The sequence below is a fragment of the Alligator mississippiensis genome, chromosome 4 (genome assembly GCF_030867095.1).
Source record: "Alligator mississippiensis isolate rAllMis1 chromosome 4, rAllMis1, whole genome shotgun sequence".
In the NCBI taxonomy this organism is placed as follows: Eukaryota; Metazoa; Chordata; order Crocodylia; family Alligatoridae; genus Alligator; species Alligator mississippiensis.
The window spans coordinates 118,449,507-118,473,903 of NC_081827.1; the positions used below are offsets into that span (position 1 = coordinate 118,449,507).

Sequence of the window (24,397 nt, forward strand, 5' to 3'; positions counted from 1 at the left end):
ATGGATAAATGGTGCCACAACTGAGAGCACCCTGGAGACTGAAGTCTTTTGCCCAAAGAGCAGACACTGCAGAGGTAGCAATGGTGTATGCTGACTTCCCAGTTCAGACAGTGCACGTCTGATGCAACCTGGCTGGACCCCACTGTCAGGTGAGAAGGGAACTAAGTCTTTAACACCATTGGCTCCTTGCCCAGTTCTCTGAAGGTGCTGGCTGGGACGGAGACGCACATTATCCTGGAATGGGAAGGGGGTGGAAGGAGGACACCAAGCAGTGATGAGAGGCTGAGTCTGGAGTCTGCCTTACTACAACAATCCCTCACCCACATGCCATCCCATCAGAGCTGGCAAAGCGGTGACCAAAGCGCAGCGTTGTAGTGATTATATGAGCAAAAGGAGATGAAAGTAGAAACCAGCTAGTATCGAAGTCAAAAGAAAGACCACAACGAGAGTGCCTTCAATCGAAGTTAGAATGAACCTTTAAAAGATGAACCACACACACACACACACACGGAGGCTAAGAAGTGGTGGGGGACCCCCAAGTGTGCACACAAACACTCACAGACATACTCAAAACCACAGCTCTCTTGTACTGTTAAGTTAAATCAGGGGTATCAAACCCTCCCCCAGACCCTGTGCTGGATCTAGACTGCAAGGGCACCTCTCCTCCCAGGCCGGATCCAAGGGGCCAGAAGCAACTGTAGAAGGCTGTGTTCAAGCAGCAGCACGGGGCCAGGGCTGGGTGGCAGCATGCCTCTCTGGCCAGACGACAGCATAGAGCCAGGGACATGCGATGGCATGGGGCTCTGGCTGGGCAGCATGGAGCAGGTGTCCAGAGGCATGCGTGAGCGGGGGGGTCTACAATTGGTCAGCAGCAAGAGCTGTTTGAAATAGCCACGTCTATCAGGGCTCAGGGACCCTGCACCTGAACACTGCAGCAGGGGTCCCTCCAACTTCCTGCACCCACTAGCCTACTGGCAGGCCACGCTGAATAATTCCAAGGGCCAGATCCAGCCTGCAGGCCGTATGTTTGACCCCACTGCGCTAGATCACCACTACCAAAAAGCCAAAAGGTGCTAGCTTAATTGAGGCAGTGTCTTTGGGAAGCTGTTTCTACCCATGAGGTCCAGTTAAACCCCAAGACTAGCTCAACTTGCTATGCTAGCTCCTATAAAATCTACAGACTGCTGCTTCATCTTCACCAGACCTTCACCTCGAGTTACCTCACTTAAGGTAGGAACCCAGCTCTCTCTGGTTGTCAGTACAAAGCTGTGGCTGGCACATGCTTCCCACTGGAAATTGCCCTTCCCCCTACCCCACAAGCATCAAGAGCACCAGAATAAAAGGAAGTGATTAGTATCCCCTTAGCAGTACCTCTTCTAGGATGTCTGCTGTCCCTTCCTGGACTCCCACAAGGTTTGTGCTGTATCAGCTGAGGGCACGGGGAGGGGAGGGTGCTGTGCAAAGGCAGCTTTCTAACATCCCACTTATCTTGGCACCCGTGTCCACTGCACTGTGACCTCAGGCTCTCAGTGCAGTGTGGTCCCTCACCAGTTCCTGTGCACATATATAAGCCTCTCGCCACAAGACTGGTGTTTTCCACCCAGGCTGCCTGGCCCATGCTGGGCAACAGGCCAGCACATGTGCTGCCTCCATTCAGGCTGATAACTGACCCCTTCTGCAGCGTGAACCTGGGCCAAACCCCTGGGCCACTGCCATCCTTCAGCCCCTCCTACCCCACATGCCCAGGAGGGCAGACATCCCACAATGCACAACTAAATGATCAGAGCAGCTCACTGAACTGCGGCAGCAAGACTTGTGCAATGTTCCCTCAGGAGACCTGGTGGCACTGACAACAAGTGCAGCACCAGCGCTGATGCACCGGTGCATGGCTGCACAGCATGGTTCCTTGCACGCAAGCAAAGCCCACCTGGGTGCTCAGATCCATGTGTCTGTCTCCCCAGCCAGGCTGCCCACTGCATGTCAGTGTGAGCGCAGCCAGGTGAGGATAAACCCCAGCTTGTTTGGAGCAACTGGCCTGACCTTCCACGCAGTGCAGGATGGAACAATGCAGAGCCTCTCCCCAGAGGCTGCCATGTATCCTCTACTTCCTAGGAAAGCCCGAGGCTTGATTTCACAACTCCTGCTTGAAATTCAGGGAAAGCCTTCTGACTCAAGTGCAGGAGTCCTTCTCCTTCCACCCCACCCCCAGCCTGCCCTCCACTCCACCCTAGAGAGCTCAAAACAAGAGTCTGAGCAGCAGTGGAGAGGGTAGGCTTGAGTAAACAAATGAGGATACTCCCTACCCCCACTTCCCTGGCACACAGAAGTGAGTCACAGGAGCCGAGTCTGGGGAGAGCGCTCACTCCACTCTGCAGCCCAAACCATTAACCATGCTGGTCTGAAGTCAGGCAGAAGGCATGGCACCTGAGACCGGCTCGGAGAGGCTTAAGCTTTTGTAGATGACAGCTTACTCTGTCAAGCGCTATGAACAGTGCACAAACTGGCAGGTGACATAAGAATTAGAAGCCCTACTAGCCAGAGGCTTACACTGGAAAGCCCTGGTAGAGCTGAGCCCCAATGATACATTTTAAAGGCCTCTGCTTAAACAACCAAGAGCAAGTAACAGTTTAGGGCAGGGTTGTCAAACATGCAGCCTGCAGGCTGGATGCAGGTTGTGGAGCCACACGTGGGTGGCGTGTGGGTCTTTGGACTGACCCCAAGTGCCAGGCCTAACCCCAGACCTGGTGCCACACACCTTGCCTACAGCACAGGGGGTGCTCCATCAGACTGGCCCTGGGCACTGGCTCTGGATCAGGCCATGCTGAAGTCAGCACATAGGGCCAGTCCAGCAGGGCGCCACATGCAGTGCATGCTCATGCTGGCCCTGCATGGTGTGCAGTGTGCACGGCCAACCCAGCCCCACTTGTGCCATGCAACATGCACCAGTCTTGGGGCTTGCTATGCATGCGGCACGTGGGGCCAGCACAGGGCATGTGCTGCACACAGTGCGTGGGCTGGACCCAGCACTGCACACAGCACAGGGGGTCTCGAACGTGAGCTGCCGGCAGTGTCATGTCCAGTCCATGTCCCGGACTCCATGTGTTGAATGTAGCACTGGGTTCAACTAGCATGCCACAAGCAGCATGTGCCCCATGTGCTTTGTGCACAGCAAGGTCGAGGCTGGCGCATGCTGCATGTGGCACACAGGCTACACCTGGTGCCACAGATGCTGCGCAGGGAATAAGTCTGGGTCCAGCCTCATCAGTGGAGTGGGGGGTAATGATACCTCCTGTACTTTGTAAAGAACTCTGAGAAATGCTAGATGGGAAGCGTGGTGTTCCCAGCAGTGCTGATGAACTTTGGGGTCAGATGAGTTTGACAACCCTGGCTTAGGGCAACCAGCTTGAGACACCAGGGCTGGGGCAGGCAGCATGTTCAGAAAACTTGCCCTCTTCTGCTGGGCCCACAAAAAAATTAAAGGCAATGCAATATCCCCTTTCATTCCTGAACACTCAGAGCACCACATCGATGGCCAGAGCTGGAAGCCACTGGAAAACCACAATGCTCAAAATGCCCACTGGGAGATCATTCATTTTGCAGTCTGGGAGATCATGAATTTGGAGACTTTAAGATTAATCTATATCTTCTGCACTGAATAATTTCCAGCCTGATGTTCTATGACAAGGAAATGGAGCCAAGCCACAGTAGGGTGATCTGGAGGCAGGGCTAAGAGGAAAGCAAAAGTTCAAATTAATCCAACTGTAAAGAATGGTTGTCACATTTTCCAATTTGATCCGTATTTTAATATATTAAAACTAAATTTTGCTAAAATTATCACAAATCTATCCCCTCTGCTGTGACCCTATCACCCCATGGAGTTTCTTTGTGCATTCTTGTGTTACGGTAGCTAGGAAAGAACTCCACAGCTCTTCTATACCAAATATTGTGAAACTGGATTACAACTGCAATGGAAGTAGTCACACTGGTGCAATCCATGCTCTTTATATGTTCTTGGTTCATCTAATGCTAACTTCTTACCATGTTTCCCTCTTCATAAAATGCACACACTATAGAAAAGCCCCAGGGAACTCTTACATAATCAGAATTTTGTATAAACAACATTCAGCCTCTCGACAGATTCTATGCGGAGGAACAGAAGCAAATTGCAGGTCACCAGGTTAGTTAGAGTTTACATGCATGTACTTAGAAGACAGAACAATAGAAAAAAAATGTCTGTTCTCCGCTGGAAGCGCCCTCAATTCTTTTGAAGAAATGAGCTTAAATCAGGGTGGATTTAAAAAAATATATATAAAAAAAAATGGATTTTTAATTTCAATCAGATTGTTTATTTAATCATATTTTTATTTTTTAAGACGCTTTTAAAAAAAAGTATATAAAAGATAGCTTTAAGATATGTTAAGACTCAAAGATATCATCATGGAATTGAGATTATAACTTCTAATTATATACTATTTGAGGCAACATATTCATGTAACCTTTTTAGAAAAGCTTTATAAATAAGTCACAACAGGCCATGGACTATATTAGGGCCCCAATCATATGGGGGTACCAGAGGCTCCTCTATAGATGAGCAAAGATTAAAGAAAACCAGTCTACCCAGTGGTAGTGCTCAGTCTGGAAGATCCCATTAAGCATCTCTGTGATGCTTAGTTTCAGTTCTCAAACGGTGGATTTGTGTCTCCAGAGATCACAGGCAGACAAGGTTCTTTGGGTAGATGTGATATATTTTATTAGACCAACTAAATATTTGGAAAAATTGTTCTTTGCATGCTTTTGGGCACAAATGCCCTTTTTCAGTCATAGGGAGAGTTTGTCTCCAGAGATAACATCCTTGTTAACAGCGGTATACGGAGATGAGAGACAACAGACCTGATTACCCACATATCAGCCCTCTTGGCTCTCTGCAAGTTTGTGTACACCCAGTCAAGCCCTTACTTGACTCTAAAAGTTCCAAGTTTCAAGAAATTAAATGAGTCAAGGATATCAAACCACAAGAATGCACTTTTTGTAGAAAAAAAAAAAGATTATATCCAGGCTTCCTAACCAGTCATTTAAATCATGATCTAAATCAATTTGATTTAAATCAAATCTAGCCTGGCTTAAATCAGTCTGGAGTTTCAGACTGCACCCACAAGGCAGCCTTACACATCTCTGTATGTGCAGCTCCTGCCCTCTGTTCATGTCATGATGGTGCGTGCCCCCCTGCTCACCTAGGTTGGATCCGCTACCGTTAAGTCAACTGAAATCTCTGAGTGAGAATGAGATCAAACACAAACACCACATGACATCTTCCTTGCCCTGCCAAAGCTGGACATGTTGCTCTACAAGGCACTAGATACAGACACAAGGCTATAAGGTCTGTGTCACCATCAGAAGCACTGGCAGTCAGCACTTGTAAGATCCTGGAGACCATCACAAAAGGGTAATATAAATTCTGCAAATGCACAGCAGCAAACACTTACCTCCTCTCACAACCAGTATGCAAAATTTCCTCAGTAAGAAGCAACGGGTAGCTTGCAGTCAGACCTCGTTTTAGTTGGCTCCCATAAATCTCCCCACACGTGTGCATGTGCACGCACCCACGGAGCACTTGCTCTCAGCAAGTGGAGACACCCCTTCCAACTCTACAACCCGCTGCTGCTTCCTCAGGCTAATTATAACTGCTTCCCTCCCAAACACAGGCAATGACCAATCTCTGCTCTGCTCCTAAAGCTCTAACCCTCCTCTCCCTGGCCCCGGCCCTGGCTGCAGCTGCACAGGCATTTGAGTCTGACTCACGGTTGTGCATTGCCCCACAGACCAAGGGTTGAACAAACAGGACCGCTGCGTAATGCCAGAGGAGGAACCACATATGCCACTCACTGGGGCTATGATGACGGAAAGTCACTCCACCACCACTGCCACAAGTTCTTCAAAGGAAGATGTGTCATCGCTGTGCAGAGCGCAAAGACCAGCAGGCCCTCCCACTGGGTGCCCCAAGGGGCTGGCAGCTCTCTGAAGAGCCATTGTTTTAGCCTCAGTCACCATTGGGAGTATCCATCCTCTCCAGCATTAGTCACTCATGTGGCCATTAGCTTCACAGATGGGTCTAAATTCTCAAAAATAATCTAGACAGGAGCAAGTTCCCGTAAAGGAGTGCAGTACCAGTTAAGGGTGCTGCCTGCCTTATGTTCCCTCTGTCAGGATGCTCATCTTCCTCCTGCCACGTTCACTTCATGTGTGAGTGCGGTTTTTAAAGCTGAAAACTGAAACTGCAAATCAGTCATCTGCAAGGGGAAATACACAAGATGTACATCACCCTGTTTGCAACTGAAGGTAACAGACGCAGCAGAAGTTTCTTCCCTCACAAGGCAGAAGTCATAAGCACTGCTGGGGACTTCCACTCAGCTCTCAACTAGCACTTCTCCAAGCTCTTCATGCAGTAAAGGAAGTATTGTTACCCCACCTCCACTGATGGGGATGCTGGGGCACAGCAAAGGGAAGTGATTCACCCAAGGTCCCTCATGAGACAAGTGGCAGAATCAGGAGTAAAACCTGCATCTCCCTAGCCCTAGTCGCTGGACTTGACTGCTTTCCAGAAATCACATCTCGAGAGTGTATATACAGAAAACAGTAAATCACCAGAGAGAGGAGAGATGCAAGTAGACAGCAGCCATCCTCACTGACAAAGCAGCATCTCCTGGCACTCAAAGAGTACAACAGCACCACAGAGCTGATAGTCCTAACCAAGAGGACTGTGCTCCTGACACCTCCCACCCACACACAGCTGCATTTTCACGAGCACCTTCAATGCCACCTAACAGAGGCACAGGGGCCCTGTGATGCTTGGACTCAGGCTCATTCAAGGAGAGGTCCTGATGTCTTTGGCCATCTCACTTTAGACCACTTCCTCCTGCAAGATTTGCAAACACCGCCACTAGAAACACCGCTATTTCAAACCTCTCTAATCAAGGATCAGCAGCAGCTCACCAGCACGAACAGAAACAAATGCAGTAACTTACATACCAATCACTTCCTCTCTCCTTGTAGCAGTTTCACTGCTCGACTTCCTCTCAATACGGGGAGCTCACGGGCTCTCTGATCCAATCCTGTCACTTACCCCAGAGCTGGAGTATTCCAGCCTGGACTTCTCTGCCTCCCTGGGGCACAAAAATGAGCTCTCTGGCCTGAATGATGAGTTCTGTATGTCCTGTGATGTGAGCATTACCACTCAGGGATAGTTGGTGGTGGTTTAAAAAAAAAAAAGCTTTCTTAGGCCCCCAGATGTTAAAGGCGCAATGGGATCTGATGTGGGATCCCAACAGTGCTTCTTGCCATGCCACAAGTGCATGGTGCGCTCCAGCTGGAAGCCCTGATCAGTTGACACCCCCTCCTGGCCTCTGGAGCACAGGGGAGTCTTAAAAGTCTCCTGTGTGCTCCAGAGGCTGGAAGCATTGGGCGCATGTGCCATGAAAGGTGTGACAGGATCCAGCCACAAAGTTATTACACACATTTTGTGTACTAACTGTGGCTTATTCCTGGTTTTACTATGCCGTTAACTGAATGAACATGTGGCTGGGTCTCTACTCAAGACATGATTAACCGGTTCATCACATCTTAAGCATAATGTCTGTCAGAGGGCCTAATGACTTTGTGGTCTTCAGGAAAGGGCTTAGTCTGTTCAGTTTTAATGACCTCTCTTTCCCTTCACATGTTTACCTCCTTTGCACTTTTGGAAGGATTTTATTCCAGATGAAGTAAGTCACTGCACTGGGTTCTTTGGGTCCTCCTCAGTCTGCCAGGCCATAGTTCCATTTCTTATTAAATAATCCCACTTGGGAAAGGAATCTTCCCTGTCAGACTTTACTTTCATTTCCTCTGCAGGCCCTTTCCCCTTCTGCTCTGTAACACGTCAGCGCATGAGAAAGAACACAGCAATTTAGCTGTCTTATTATGAACCCTTTTGAAAAAGAACAAAAAAAGGCTGGAGGCTTTCACAGCTGTGGTTTCTTACCAAAAAGGGGGGGAAACTTACTTTACAGCCTCGTTAAGAAACCACTGCACAGATGTGGTTCTGCTTTTTTTGCTTAAAAAACAAGGCAACAAAAAACACCTACCTGAACTGCTCCAAAGCCTGGGTCTACAGTTCTGGTTCAGGCAATTAGAGAGGATAGAGTCAGCTATGAAGTTAAGATATTGATTTGCACTTCCACAGAGCACAAGCTTCCTCACATCTGGAACTCAGGGCTGGCCAGCAGCAAAGTTGAGATATGGTCTTCCTCAAAACTCACAACCATTTTGTTCTGAGGTTGAGTTTGGTGCTCTCTGTTGGGTAGCAGAATAACTGCACAGCCGGCTGCACAGACAGAGATCAGATGCAAGCCAATCCAACAGCTTGCCCACGCAGAAGTATGCAAAACTCCCATCTCTTTCTGAGGGAGCCATATCTTGCCATCAAGTCTTGTTCTTGGGTCAAAAGGCCCACAGATAGTGAGTACCCAACTGAGTACCACAGGCTACAGCACAGACATGAGCCAAGCCTGTCAGTTCCTTGCAAGTGATAATTCACTGATTAAAGTGACATGGATCAACTAGCAAGAGACACAGAAAGTGATCATGCATAAAAATCGGAGCTAAGAGACTCAAGTGGTCATCCATTCGTAGGCTGCACAGGAGCAGCAGGTTCACCCCTGGGGGTGGAGAGGACAGCACCTGAGACCGCTTTACAATGACTTGAATTCAGGTATAGCATTGACAAGCTCCTATGATAGCTGCTGTCTGGGCCAGGGACTATGACAAGCTCTAGGAGCTTGATCAGGGATAGCTGCTACGCTCCTGACAGGCCTTGGCAACCAGTGGTTTCCCCAACATGTATATCCAGAACATATATATCCCATGTCACTCTAGTCTCTTGGAAGCACATACTCCAGGATAATCATTGGTTCTACTACACACCACAGCTTATAGCCATCCACTGGGCACAGGCCAACAGTCAGGGATGAAATATGAAGCCAAGGTTCCTCTCCCCCGACTCCAATGAGTTACAGACCCTCAGACACTGATCACAACCCGTCGTGCAACAGCCAGAATGTCTAGGACACTATTCCACCATTCTTATCAGCTGCACCCATCTTAGGTTGCCCTCAGATCACAGCACATCAGGACAAGAATTCCTGTCTTGACTCATACAACGATGCCAGGAATACTTTCTAAAAGAACAACGACAGAAGGAGTCTAGTACGCTTATATGACAATCAAACATTTAAATGCTGGGCCAATATGAATCATTCAAAGCACATCTGTACGCGTGCCATTTGTCAATGGAGGATGGGACGAGTGGCACTCATGAGAGAGGTGTTGCTACTGGTGCTTCTGTATACCTCACTGGTCTTCCTCCCCTCAAAGCAAATTGTCCACAAAATCCAGAGGACCATGTGCATCTTATTCTGGGGCTCCAGATAGGAGAGAGTGAAGAGGAAAACCTTGTACTAGATGAAATGTACAGGGGGCCGAGGAATGCTGGATATTCTGCTTTTCCACTGGGCTAAATCTGCAAACTGGCAACTGGAGCAGGGGATAAAACATGCTGCTTCATGAAGTATTTTGCATGTCACATGCTGACATTGGGGGGTACATGTACTGCTGTGCATGAACTTACCTATCTGAGAACCACCATGGCTCACAGAGCCCTGAAGCAGTTCCACAGCAAGTACAAACTACAGAAAGAAATCCCGATGACCCTAATGAACCACTGCAAAATGCAGGTGATGGTGAGGAAACAGGATGCAGTGTCAACCATAGACCTTCTCCCCAAAGACAGCTGCCAGGCTACGTGGAAGAGGATCTTCCACAAGGACCTACAGAAAGAGCACAAACTGGCAAGAGAACAAACTGGCAAGCAGCCTACCACGCACTCCTGGTGCAGGCGTAGCATTACATACAGGGGCAGAGAAAGCAAACATAATGCCCTAGGGAAACCTGCCCATAGAAAACAGAGACAAATCGACCACCTCCTGTGGTACTGTCCTTTTGCCAAGGGGTTTGGAGGAAAGTGTTTATACTCAAGATGGTGACAAGGAATCACAACCCTGATCAGAGAAGTGGCACTGTTTGGGCACCTGTGCAAGCAGAAGGGGACCCCAATGACCCACTTTGACCAATTCATTTTCTGCTTTAGAAATGCCTTATGGAAGGCTAGGAGCCTGCTCCTATAAGTGTGCACAGACTCCTCAACGGAGGATTGTGTCAAGATGGGACTGAATGAGATGCAAGGGTACTACAAGGAAACAGTGAAACTTGTCAGCAAGAAATGAACAGGATCATCTGGAAGAGGATGGAGTGGCACAGACCAGTTCAGGGGTTGGATCCCTGAAGATGGAGATGACAGTGTTGATGATGGCAATGACAACAGTGACAGTGAGAGAGAAGCAAAGATGACAGAGATGACTGAAAGAACTGGGAAAATAGACACAGGCGGGGGGGCAGGGTAAGCTTAGGGTGTAGAGAAGGTTGCATGTCTGTCATGGGCAAAGTGATGGTGATGGTCACACAGGTGCATGGACATGCAGGGGTGCTGTGCAGATATTGTGAAGGGAATGTGTATGATGTAATGGCAATGATGTGTTTTAGATTGTCAGGCAAGCTATAGAAGCCACAGAACAGTTTTGGTAGAAGTACTGTGATACATATATATAGGAATATATATTTTTGCAAATAAAAAAAAATCTTTTAGGAAGAGCTGATTTTAAAGCTGAGGCTGAGTGCACAGATGGGAGGATCAGGAACATGCCAACTGACCTACTACTCCAGATTCCTGGTTTGCAGTTGTTTCCTTTCAAAGGAATCCCTTGCCAGCCAGGTCTCTAGTATCATTCAAGCTGCTCCAACCCACTTGTCCAGTCAGAATCATACACCACTGAGGCAAAAAGGAAAAAAAGAAAGAGATTTTGGAAGCCTGGTACAAAGACCAGTCACACTTGGAGCTGGGCATGTTTGTGGAGCAGCTTCTCCAAAACATGAGTTTGCATTTTAAATGTGTTGTCATTGGCTTCCCCTCTTGCCACAATGACAAAGGCAGAAAAACTATAAGCCTCCTAGAGTTAACAGGCCAACTTCCTGTAGGTAGGAAGTAACAATCTATTAATATAGACAAGCAAACAATGCTCCATGCGTGGGAAGAGTAACACAGGTCCCTTTGTTTAATCTGGATGTAGTGTAGCACAGGATAATCCTCCCATCCAGCACTTTTGAGGATACCACCCCATGACTTAACGGATGTCAGGGTAAAAGAAAATCAAATTGATGGTCAAGATTCTCAAGTGATTTGGGATGTGGGTAGACCAACCTGAAGCAGCTTAACAGTACTCAATGTCTGTAGGACAAGCATTTAAGAGTTATAAAAAACAAACAAACCAGGTTTCCTGAGCAGAACAGGAATTGGACAGCCAAGGATCGAGGCACCCAAAAATCAGTAGTTACCTCTACCTCTGACAAATCTTAACTGGAGCCCTTTCAACTGTCTCTCTTGAGTTATACTTTTGTAAGGAGCTAGGACGTGTCATCACTTTCAAATTCCTAACAAGTTGCAGAATCTCTACCTTTCAAAGAATGAAAGTGGAAGGTTCTTGTGTCTGATGCAGGGATTATTTGGCTGGCTTTGAGTTTCACAGAATGTGCAAATGTTATTGCTAAGGCAGCAGGCAGATATATGCAGTCACACAATACAGTATATCCCAGCCTATCTTTCCATTGATATCACTGCATACTATTCTCTTCCAGTTACGACAGAGTGATATAAAAATCCAAACTCCAAGGAAGAAATAAAAACTGCATAAGAGACCAGCTGTATTTCACTTTCACATTCAACTCAAATGCAAGATGGTAATACAAAGAGTTATTGGGCAATCACCAGGGCATTAAAATCTGTTGGGTCCAAAAAGCAAAATATGAAACCAAAACAATCTGTGATCACCTGTCCCAAGTGGATTTGTTTCAGCAGAGGCAGCCCCGCTGGGAAGCATTATGTTAAGTGCTAGCCAGTCCCTGGGACACTAGTTTCAGTGGCTGCAAACTACCCCCTAGAACTTCCCACAAGGATTCAGAGCACACTGTTTCTGATACCACCAAGGCTAGGCATACACTATGACAGTTGTATATCTACCATAGTGTATGCCTACCCTTTCATAGACAACTTAACTGGCAAAACTTGCTAGGGAGCATGGAGAGGTCACACCCTCCTGCCTTCACAGCTGTCAGCAAAACCACAGACATCAGAAAAGTAGGGCTGGAAGGGATCTCTGGAGGTCAGTTCACTCCCCTGCCAGAGGCAGGATCATCCCATTCCAAGCCATCCTAAACAAAACTACCATCAACTATGACACAACACAAGACAACGTTCTAACTTGGTAAAGAAGGGGGACCACAGCAGCCAACATCCTGCTTATGTGAAAGATTGTTAATATACACTCAAGAGATCCCAGGAAGAAGGCAACACCCCCTGCTACAGAGGGCAGGAGCTCCCACCTTTCATATCAACCTGACCACTAGGTAAAACTCCTTCCTGATCCCAAATACGGCAATTGGTCTGACCCAGGGCCGAGGGGCAAGACCCTCTAGCCAGGAACCTCCGTAAGTCCCAGCAGGGACATCACAACACCCCAGTCAAAATCCACAGACTTGGATGCAGCCAACACCCAATTCCTCTGAGGAAGGTTTAAAAGACAAAAAAAAAAACTGACACAAAGCAGAACGGTGGAGGGGTGGGGGGCACAGGACTCCTTCCCAGCCCCATGTGGCAACCTGCAAAGTCCAGAAGCATGGGAAATACCCATAGCAGAACTGAGGCATAGCTACACTTGCATCATCCCTGACCAGTGGCTGTCCAAGTTTGTTGAATACCTCCAGTAGTGGAAAGTCCATGACTTGGGTAGTCTATTCCACTGTCTCGTTCCAACAATGAAGAAGTTTTTCCTGATATCCAGTCTAAACTTACTTTCATAGACATAGACTTTCTTAGTTCTTAGGGACCTAAACAGATCATCAGGTCTGACCCCCTGCCCTGGGCAGGAACGGGTTCTGCAGTCATATCACCCCAGCCAAATATCTGTCCAGCCTCCTCTTGAAGACTCCCAAGGTAGGAGAGAGCACCACCTTACCTGTCATAGACATTGGGGCTGGAAGGGACCTCACAAGATCATCAGGTTCAGCCCCCTGACCAAAGGGCAAGAAGACAGCTAGGGTCAAAGGATCCCAGCAAGATAAGCATCCAAATGTTTCTTAAAAGTGTCCAGAGTAGGTGCTTGCACCAGCTCTGGAGGGAGTCTATTCCAGGCCTTTGGGGCTCAGACAGTAAAGAAGTTTTCCCTTTGTCCAGCCTAAAACAGTTTTGCAGGAATTTGTGACTGCTGGACCTTGTCATCCCTTGGGGTGCTCTGGTGAGCAGGCATTCCCCCAGATCCTGATGTACACTCCTTATGTACTTATAGGTAGCCACCAGGTCCCCCCTGAGCCTGCGCTTTTCCAGGCTGAAGAGTCTCATGGCTCTCAGCCTCTCTGCCCTCTGTTCTCCTGCCCTCTGATTATGTGTGTGGCTCTCCTCTGGACTCTCTCAAGCTTCTTCACGTTCTTCCTGAATTGTGGAGCCCAGAACTGGATGCAGTACTCCAGCTGCAGCCCCACCAAGGCCGAGTACAGCGGAAAGATGACATTCTGGGTCTTGCTTGAGGTGCATCAGTAGATGCAAGCCAGAGCTTTGTTCGCTTTGCCAACTGTGGTATCGCATTGGTGGCTTACTTTGCTCCAACCATGGGGTGGAGGTAGCTACTCTGACAAGGGAGACGGCTACTCTGACAACTTCTGTCAGCTTTGGGCCTGAACACAGACACACATTAACACCTGCATCTACATGGGATGTCATGGGTATATTACACTTGCATCTAGATGGGATGCCACATCAGCTATATTCCAGAGTAGGTGCTCAGAGTAGGCATCATTACAATGCCTCCATATGGCAATAGAGGAGGAAAAATTAGTAGCCTGTTTCCCTATAGCAAATGGCTATCCTGGGGCACCTCTAAATACACATTCACAAGGACATAACTTTCAGCAGAAGTTTTACCCTTGATTTTTTTCCAAGGTAATTCTATGCTGGACTCATGCAAGTGAGAGCTGTACAACTTCTGGATGGTGGAGGGACTGCATGGTGCACGGGTCACAGACCCCCGGAGTTTCCCTTGCCACGTACATAGCCCAGCTCTCCCTGACGTGTGCAGCCCAGGCAGCTCGGCTCTTTCACTGTGTGCACAACCAGCACAGACTCACTCGTGTGTGCGTGGTTCCCCACTTGTAGCGTGGGCAGCCCAGATTTCCCCCTGCCGCATGTGAAACAGCCTCCTGCCACCCAGTCCCACCTCAGAGCAGAGGTAGAAAGCAGAAACCAAAGAAGGAAAGGGAGCCTGGTCACCAGCCACCAGAGCAGAAAGGTGGGGGCAGTGGCAGCAGCTGGGCAGGAACTTGGGAGCTGTATGTTAACCCTTTTTGGGGGATGTATGCTGCTGCAGGCTGCCAGGTGCACAGCTCTGATGTAAATTACCCTGGTGCAAGTCATAACACTCTTTGCTCTTAGTTAAAGCTGGTATAAATGCCTATTGTATCCGTGTAAACATGTCATAGGTCTAAGTCCTTAGCTTATGTTGTTCAAGGAGATGGGGTAGCTACTGGGACAGAAAAACTGTCAGGATACAACTGACAGTTGTATCTATGTAGACAATGTAGACAACTGTCTACATTAGGGAGCTCTGCTGACAACTACAGCACCAGAGTCTGTGCAGTGGAAACAGGCTGTTTTGGGGCATGAGGGAGGGTGAAAGCAGCTTATGCCGAAAGAGGCACTAAAACCATAATGATGGCAGCCTATTTTTGGGACATTCAAAACATTCTGGGGTGTTACTGATGTGTTCAGGTTCACATGGGGATTGAACTGCAGATCCTAGCTAACTGCAGTGTGGAGCTGGATCAAGCCCAGGCAGAGGAATTGGAGGGAACAGGAAACTGGGCTTTGTAAATTCCTGGAGGCATCAGACCTAGCTTCATGCTGGTACCTGGTGCCTGTGCTTAGACTAGTTCCAGGTGCCACAGAACAGGGAAGACTCTCAGAAGAGGCCTGGAAAGTGGGACAGAAAGGGGGGTTCGCACCCAGCATTGTAAAAGGTGCGCTGTGACATTCAGTGAGCACATGCAGAAATATAAGAGGGTGGGGAGATCCACTCAGACTAGCTCAGCAAGGCAGGGGGAATGGGGTACATGACTGGCCATGTGGGCAGGTCCTCTTTCAGGCAGAAAGGTAATGCAGGAAACAGCAGGCTCCTAGGTCATGTGTCACTGCACGGGTCTCATGTTTTGGTTTGTTACAAAATCATTAGTGGCTTACAGGCACGTCCGTTCTCAAACACGAGAATCACACTGCATGCTCTCTGCCTGAGTCAGGGTATTTCAGACTAGGGTTCATCTTTCCACATTGCAGCTAGTACCACTAGAGTCTTCCACGCAGGAACCAAGCCTCTACTCTCCAAAGCACCAGCAAATTCAAGCTGGAGCTGGAATTCAATATCCCCATGCTGACAGGGATTCAAACAGGAGCTTCGCAGTGTAGGGAGCTTCCTTTGTAGCAGAACTTACATGGCTTTACGCAAGACTTGGCTCTGAAGACAACTCCTGTGTAACAGGGAAATTAACGCTCCCATTGCTTTTAAGGGAAAAACTCACAGCAGATAGAGTCTAGGTAGCTGAAGAGGCACCTGAGAAACCCTATTACCTGAGCAGAGAGTTGGCCATTAAAGAAGAAGAGAACACCTGTCCACAGCCAGGAGACTACTGCATGGAGTGAGCTGGCTGCAGAGGCAGGCAATTAGATGCCATAGGCCAGGAGGGCCTAGTGCAGGTGTGGCTCTGCTGCAGCAAGGCCATAGAGCAGAGCCTAGCTGGGCAACATTGTTTTTTGTTGAAATGTCATGTCTCTGACCAAATCTGTCCCAAATTCTATCCACTGAGCAGAGCTCAAATGTTCAAGTCTGCGTGGTGCTACCACCGGCAAGTATCTTCCCTCCCAGACTCAGTTTGGGGCTTCAGATACTCCCAAATCCACGGCAAACATGCTCTGTGCAAGCCCCAAGCCCGGAGGCCTTGGGGTTCAGGTGCCCCCTAGTCTCACTTGCTCCTTTGGCCTTTTGGCTAGGGGCAAGCTTGGGGGGAAGCACAAAACCAATTCTCCACCACCATAAATCATGTAGCTGAGATCCTTGTATTGGAGGCATTAGAGACTCTTGCAGAGATCAGCCTGCCCACAGTGCAAGGGACAGACTTCACCCTCTAACTACGTGGAGTCATTCAGGGACAAGAAGAACATCTTCCCTGCCAGGTCAGTAAAACCACCTGGGCCAGAACCATCAACCTATCTGGGCAACAAGGAAGCAGCTGCAGCTGTACTTGTCAGCTCCCATGCCAACTAGTTGGCAGGTCCTGACGATGAATCAGCCCTGCAGGTGGCAGGGAGAGCCACATGACCTGAAGGGGCGGGACTTCAGAGATATAAGATTGCCCAGGGCTTGAAGTCAGAAGGTGATCTGTTACTGCAGGCTGCCAGGAAAGGAGCTCTGTCTTGAAAAGCATGTTATCACAGAGATTGGCTGTGGGCTGTTTGCCCCAAAGACTACAAGCCACTAGAAATGGTGCTACATGCTGAAGAGAGAAACCCACTGAGAGCTGCCTCTGCACTGAAGGCTACAAGTAAGAGGTTACAGGATTACAGGCTATACCAGGGATGGGCAAGATACAGCCTACAGGCAGATCTGGCCTGCCAGACAATCTCATCTAGCCCACAAGCACCCACCAACTAGTTGTACCCTGCCCAGCCCACATGCCTTGCTCCCACCCTCGTGGGCAGAAGGGCCCAGCCCAGCCAGCATGTGGTTTCTAGGTGGGACTGCTGCAGCCACCAGGGGACCAGCTCTGCCTCCCTGGTGTCCAGCATCTCCTCCTTGTGTCCCTATTACAGTACTTGTTTTGGGCAGCAGGCAGGATGGTGGCAGGGGTGAGGGAGCTGTAGCCAGGTGGGAGCAGGGGGCTGGGGCTAGCACGCAGGCTGCAAGTGCCTGCAGTGCAGGGCACCAGGCATGGGGCAGGTGAGGGGCCACTTTTCCCTGAGCTCAGCACCAGCTTCTTCCCTGCTGGCGAGCAGGGGGTCAGGGCTGTGTGCTGCCCCCCACCTGTACCACGGGGCTGGGGGGCACTGGGTGTGAGCAGGCAGGGAGCCAGTGGGAGCACAGGGCCTGCACCGGTGTCCCGGGGCCAGTGCCGGTGATGCCCAGAGCAAGGTGGCAGGACGTGGGGTCCCAGCCACTGGGGGCTCTATGGAGCCAGGCCAGTTCCCCACTCTTCCTGCTGGTGCAGCCCAGCCCAGCTCCACAGACCCCTACCAGCCTGCACCCTACTTTGGGCCCCACTGGTGCTAGCCCTGGACATTGGTCCCAAGACATTGGGACATTAGTCCCAAGATGGTGACCAAGAGGTGGGGTACCTGTCAAGGGGCGAGGCTACCCATGCGGCCCTCAACAGCCTGCCAAGGGTAAGCGGCCCTCCGCTTAAAATAATTGCCCACCCCTGGGCTAGCAGGAGTGCGGAGCTGGGGTGGAGAGAGTGTGGGAGTGACGGTGGGGGCCATGGGGACATCTCCCTCCCACACTGTCTTTCCCCGCCTGCCCAGGGTGCACAGCTCCTGCCGCCAGCAGCAGCAGTAGGCGACAGGCACTCGGGGTGCTCGTAGCCTGCTCGGGCATTACCACCTGGTGGCATGCAGCTCTAGCCAGCGCTGTACGTGGTGGCAAGGAGTATAGCCAGGCTGACTTGCCTCAACTGCATGGGGCTCCCTGCAGCACACGTGTAACTCCTGACCCTCGTGTGCCACTAGGGGAAGTCCCATGGGATGGAGCCAACTGTCTTCCCCAACCGCTACCATGCAGGTCCTGGGACTCTGTCAGAAGTGGAGGCTCCATTGCACAGGGCTTCCCCTGGTGGCTTGCAAGTGCCAAGAGCTGTACATGCACCCCGGGGAGCCCTGTGCAGTAGAGGTGGGCCAGCCTCACTGCACTCCTTGCCACCACATGCAGTACTGGCTGGAGCCGTGCGCCGCTGGGCAGCAGCACCTACATAGGCCCTGAGTGCCTGCTGCCGCCACTGGCAGGGGCTGTGCGCCAGGGGGAGGGAGTATGTGGAGGGGTCCCCACACCCTGCCCCTACAACCCTGCCACATGTGCATACATACCCCCATGCCCCCCCACACCTCACAAACCCCACATACACACTACCCCATGACCCACTATACACATACAGCCACCCTAACCACACCCCCCCCACACACAATATGTGAGTAAGAGTATTTTTGAGTTATTATGCAGTCATCTCACATATACTACACAAAACACAAGTCATGACAAATTTTTGTAATAAAATTAAAGTGTTATAGTAGATGTTAGACTTAGTGTATGATTTGGTTCCCCTCCACCAATTTGAAGATAGCAACCCCCCCTCCCAAAAGGAGTACTTCTGTGGGCAAAGGTCAGGGGTTAAGGGTGGGACTTCTGGTCCCAAGATGACCTGGAGGTAGGGCACCTGTCCAGGGGTGGGGCTACCCTTACGGTCCTTGGCAGCTCACCAAAACTCATGAAGCGGCCCACCAGCCAAAATAATTGCCCACCCCTGGATTACAGTCAAAAGGAGCAGGACTTGCATTAATACCAGTGTGCTTATGTTTGTGTTGGGAGTTGTTACTTGTTACTGGTAGCTTGAGACTGGGACTGAAGGGGGGATCCCAAGGAAGCATATGGCAGTTATGGGGAGCCCTACCAGGGGGCCAGGCCTTGACACACAAAGCAGGCTTCTGCTAGGAAGATGAGGGAAGGCGACTTGAACACCTTGCCTAAGAAGGGTGGTATTGGGGCCAGGGGCCCCATAGCCCAAGGATGGGTGGGATCCTAGCTTGAGAGGGGCAAGGCTAATGGCCCATAGCCTAAGAGGGCTAATGAACATAGCCTGAGAAGGGTGAGAACCAGAGGACTGTAGCCTGAGAGGGGTGAGAAACATGGCTCCAAGTATGGCAAGGATCAACAGGGCCAGGAAGCCCATAGCCTAGAAGGGGCAGAGACCAGTTAGAAACCTGAGCCCAAGGAGGGGCAGACATCCGAAAGGCAAAAAGAGGCCTGAGCCCCAAGAACAGGCAGACTGATATGGGCCAGGAGGCCCAGACTGATCGAGTGGAAACTGGGCTGAGCCCACCTGTGAGGTATGTGCATAGGTGAAGTGGAAAGCTACAGAATTAGTGCTTAAGGTGATTATTGCGCTGGAGCACCAGTGGGCCAGGATGGCCCACCTAGCACCTGAGGGGTGAGTTTAAGGCCTGTGGAGTCTGGAAGGGAGTCACTAGTTACAAGCACAGACAAGAGCTCACTAGGATTTTAGGACAGCCTCCCTTTCCATCACTTTAACTAATTACAAAGCATGAAGACAAGAGGGAAGGATGGGGAGTCAGGGTGAGTGCAGGAGTTGTGACCACCAGGGGGCGTCACAGCCACCCCAGCCACCTAGCCCAGCTATACCCTACCCCTGGGTTTATAGACTAACAGACAACAATGACGTGGTTTATGGGAAAAGGAAAGTGCTATGCAAATAAATCATACACTTGCCTGCAACTGTCTGGGGAAATGCCTAATACATGCAAAAGAAGAGCAGCTCATTTCAGTCAGTCAACTCACTTGAGAGCAGGGGATAGTCAGATGGGTTGTGTGCTCCCTGCCAGAGATCAGCTCAGTCCAAGAGATGAGCACTGGACTGTTCCAGCAGAACCTGGGATCTCACACCAGCTGCTTAGATAAATCAGAGAGCAATGCTTGGGCTGATGGTCCCTGTGCAAACTGCTCATTCAGGTCCCCATTCCTTTTGAGCATATGCTAGCTACAGCATACAACAGCACTCCCCAAGCCTGGTGGCTTTAAGCCCTTCCACAGCAGTCAGACACAGACCCTTGTCCTCTAGGTGCTGCTGCCACTTAAAGACATGATGGCAGGATGCAAGAGTGGCTGAAGAAGTGGGGCCGTGATGCATGTGTGCCCCCCCCCCCTTGGTACCATTCATGCTTCCTTAAATGAGGCAGGGCCCACACTTTGGTAAGTGCTGCAGTATAGCATAGCCCCATAGCTTTGAAGTATGTTTGTATGCTAAAAAGTCCTCCCAAAATGGCACTGTGTGGCTCCTGAGTTGATATGCTTCAATGATGGAAGAACAAATGTGCTCACTCTTATTAAGAAAAATCAATAAATAAAACTGCCTGCTCTTCAAATTCAGGCTGCAACTCATGAGTCAAGCCGGGTGCTATCCTCTGGTTGCACTGTCATCTTTCTTGCAGAAACACAAAATAGTACAAGGAAACAACAGGCACCTAAATGTGGTCTCAAAGCCTCATACTTGCTAAACACACACAAACACGCCAGGCTTCTATGATCTAGAACACAGTGAGTGCCTCTAGAGCAGCATTTCTCAACCTGTGAGCCATGACCCAAAAATGGGTCACAAGAATATATGAAAGGGTCATGAACTTTAAAACAAAACTTTAAAAATGGATTCTCCTGTAAGAGAGAGAAACATGGGAAATGGTGGCTTTTCCCTTACAGGCAGGCAGAGTTCCAGCCTGAGTGGGGCTGCTTGGGGCCCCCCACACACACACTGGGGGGCTGCAGCCTGGGACAGGGGGTCAGGAGTAAGGGGCACTGGGTGGGGACTTGCCATTGAAGTTTACAAATGGGTCCAAGCACAAAAAAAGGTTGAGAACCACTGTCCTAGAAGACCTGCAAACTATTTAAAAGACCTTGTTTCTATTTATTGACCGAAACCTTTCCTAGGAAGAGCTTCTGCAGGCCAACACCAGCGCACTGTGTTCTGCACATGGGCAAAACTGACTGGACTCTGCTAAACAAGTCTGCTGATAACGCACAAGGAGGCATAGAGCCCAACTCTCCCTTCTCAGCTGTTCATTTCTTAAATCATCCCTAAATTCAAACAGATTATTACACATGCAACATCAGCTGAGGAAGGTGCTATTTTCATTTAGCTACTTCTTAGTACAAGCAACACTTCAAAAAAAGTGCAACCATAGTTATGGTTGGCAAAGGCAAATGTGTGGGAGGACTATGTGCCTGCACAAAACCTGCCCTGAAGCATTTGCAAACTGATGCTACAATCTATCTTTGTACAGTACCCAGCACCCTGGACAAAATACCGGGCTGGTTCCAAGCTGCTGCTGTAACAAATATAACTAACAAGGATAGTAGATATGAAGGAAGGAGAGACAGTTACAAGCAATAGCAGGGAAAAACAGAAAGAGGGGTAGATGTGGACTGCAAAGGGTCTCAAAGCTAGATACTCAGATGTTATGCACACTTCTTGTCATAGAAACCTTTCCCACTGTGCTTACATAAACTTTGTTGGCACAGGAAAAGCCTACTGTCACTTCGTACTGGCAGTTCTGCTGATCAGAAAGCAACTACTTTTTCACAAAGTCAACATATTTGTTTTCACTGCAATTCAAGTTTTGCAATTGAACAAGCAGAAAAAACACTGAAATAATAGTGAACCTCGTCATCATGAAGTGGGGGTGGAGTAGGGAATAGACAAAGCCAATCAAAATAGCAAAACAAAACCAAACCAAACTCAACAAGCCCATTGGTCCAAAAGAAAAGTTTCAGCCACCTCTAGGAGTTACATAACAGTCTTCTACAATCAGCACCAAAAGCACTTAGGCCAGATACTCAAAGATATTCAGATGCATAGTTCCTGATGAATAGGCTTGGCCAAATTCAATTTTTATGTATTAATAAATTTCAACAGCTACAATCAATGCTTATCTTTAAGCATTTATTTCCATTTTTACTGATTTACAGTTTCAGGATTGCACAAAATTAGTGTGGGGGGCAGACAATTTAGTAATGACAGTGTACTGTTAATAGCTTTATAAAAACACATCAAAATATAAAAACTATCCCTAAATCAATCAGTCATACCTGCTTTAAATAGTTCTGCTCATTCATCAGGGAAAAGCTGGGGACAGGGACCAGAAGGGGAAGACAGCAGCAGTCCCAGAGCTCTGGGAACACCAGACTGCACTTAGCTGGCATGCCTGGGCAGGTCCCTACTGCCACCCAGGCTGAAGCCTGCAATACCCTCCCTCTCCCTGGCCCTGTTTTGGGTAGGTGGTTTGTTTAAGTAGTTTATTATCTCCCTCCAGCCAGTTTCCCCACACCTGGGAAGTAGCAGCTAATTGCTTGATGAGTCATTAAACCTCCCATTGTTTCCCTCTTTAACCCCACCACCCTCTGTCCCTCCTTTCTTTCTCCACTGTCCAGTAACAGGGGTAAGAGTTTCCTGTTACAGTCCCCTTGCTACAAATTGTGATTATTACCGATAGAAATAATAATTGAAATAATTTGGCTGGGATGATATAGTTGGGGACGGTCCTGCTTTGAGCAGAGGGTTAGACTAGAACCTGAGGTCCCTTCCAACCTTAATTTTCTATGATTCTATGAAATATTTTCCCATTGGTCTGTGAGGTGAAATTGCCATTTATCAATGTTTATAGATAAAAATCAAATCCTGCCGAGCCTACTGATGAAGCACATGCAGACTTGACTGACTTGGAGTTAGGCACCTACATACCTCTGAGGATGTGGGTCCAGTCCTTCACCTCAAGCTGCAGATCCCTGTGTGCTGAAGATTCCAGGTTCAAAGCCCACGGCCACCTCACTCTGTGCACAAGCATACACGCTTCAAAACCCTTTCTGGGGCTCAGCTTTCAGCTACTCTCTCCCCGCAAGCCAACCCCAGCCCAGACATGATGCAATACACTTGCATAAAATATAATTTTGTCTTATAATCATATCGAAGTAAATCCATCTTGCTCATATAAGAAACAGCTTAGGCACCAACTGAGAGTTACAGTCTAGCACAGAGGTGGGCAAACTGTGGCCTGGGGGCCAGATACGGCCTGCCAGGCCATTCTATCTGGCACGTGGGGCCCCTAAAAAATTTAGAAAATTAATATTTATCTGCCCTGGGCTGCCTGTCATGCGGCCCTCAATGGCTCACCAAAACTCAGTAAGCGGCCCTCTGCCCAAAATAATTGCCCGCCCCTGGTCTAGCATGAGAAGTCAGGTGGCAGGGATGGTCTAGGCCAGTGGGCCCAACTTTTTTGGCAGGCATGCTACAAATTAACCCTGCACCCTCCCCAAGCACCTGATTCCCTTCCTCTGCCTGATCTTCTGATGCTCTGCTTTCTGTTCCCTGACCTGTGCTCACAAAAACTTGTGCTACGTTTTATTTATATATGTGTGTGTGTGTGTGTGTGTATGTGTCTGTGTATATATATATATATGTTGTTATATACACATACCTATACATACACACACCACACACACACATATCTATAAAAGCTTGAATTATTCTAATATATATTAAAATATGTTATAGTAGGTTTTTGGCTTTAAGTACATGGTTTGGTTGTTTTTCTGGTTTGAAGATGGCAACCCTCCCTCCCAAAAGAGTACTTCTGGGGGCAATGGAAGGGACTTCAGGTGGCAAAGGTCAGGGGTTATAATATATATAATAGCACAAGCTTTTATATATGTATGTATGCGCGTGTGTGTATATATACACACACATAACTGCTTAATATATAATTAAATAAAATACACATACACACACACTTTTGTTAGTCTATAAGAAGCAAATCTAACCTGCCTTCTACTTGACTTCATGCTAACTACATCTCTGTGCTCCCTACTCCATCTGCTGCTTTGCTTTCTGCTCCCTACCCTGCAGCGTCCCTTCCCTGATCTGCCATGTGCCACACACAAGAGGCTGCCTGTGCCACCTGTGGCATATGTGCCACAGGTTGACCACCCTGCTCTATGCAATGGGTTAAAACTGCAGCAAAGCAGATTTTGATCCAAGTCCTGGAAGCAGCTCTGGTCGGCTGTCAGAACAGCAGGACAATGGAACAAGCTGCCCAGGGAAGCTGTGGAATTTCCTTCACTTTGACCAGCACTTTGCTACACAGCCACTCTCAAATATCATGCACACTCTACAGCAGGTTTAACCCCTGAGCCTCCCCTGCCTGACAACACAACAAAGTGCTCTCCATGTCCGAGAACACTTACCATCCAGGAAGCCGGGCGAAGCTCTGGGTTATGCTGCCCAGGGCAAGAGAAAGCAAGAAAGAGGTTGTGGCATCAGCAGGAGAGGTCTTACTGGAGCAATCCACAGGGACAGCCCCGTTGCAGCAGGAAGTGATGAGAAGAGG

At 48.9% G+C, this 24,397-nt stretch overlaps 1 protein-coding gene across 7 annotated transcripts in view; it reads right to left on the reverse strand.

Annotated features, from left to right (window-relative positions):
* The window catches only part of LOC102574347 (BH3-interacting domain death agonist), a 33,938-nt gene that overhangs the window by 8,558 nt on the left and 983 nt on the right, over positions 1–24,397 (reverse strand). For 2 of the 7 annotated variants that reach the window (XR_009461806.1, XM_059726534.1), the window contains exon 1: positions 24,255–24,345. The exons of 1 other annotated variant lie outside the window; for it this stretch is intronic. Coding sequence is in view for 1 of the 6 variants with exons in the window: in XM_019489423.2 (XP_019344968.1) it covers positions 24,255–24,257 (3 nt within the window). In the remaining 5 variants the exon portion in view is untranslated. Of the gene's footprint in view, positions 1–5,483; positions 5,599–22,103; positions 22,128–22,755; positions 22,845–24,254; positions 24,346–24,397 lie in introns of those variants that run through there. 4 more of the 7 variants (XM_019489422.2, XM_019489423.2, XM_059726535.1 and 1 more) reach the window with 4 other exon arrangements.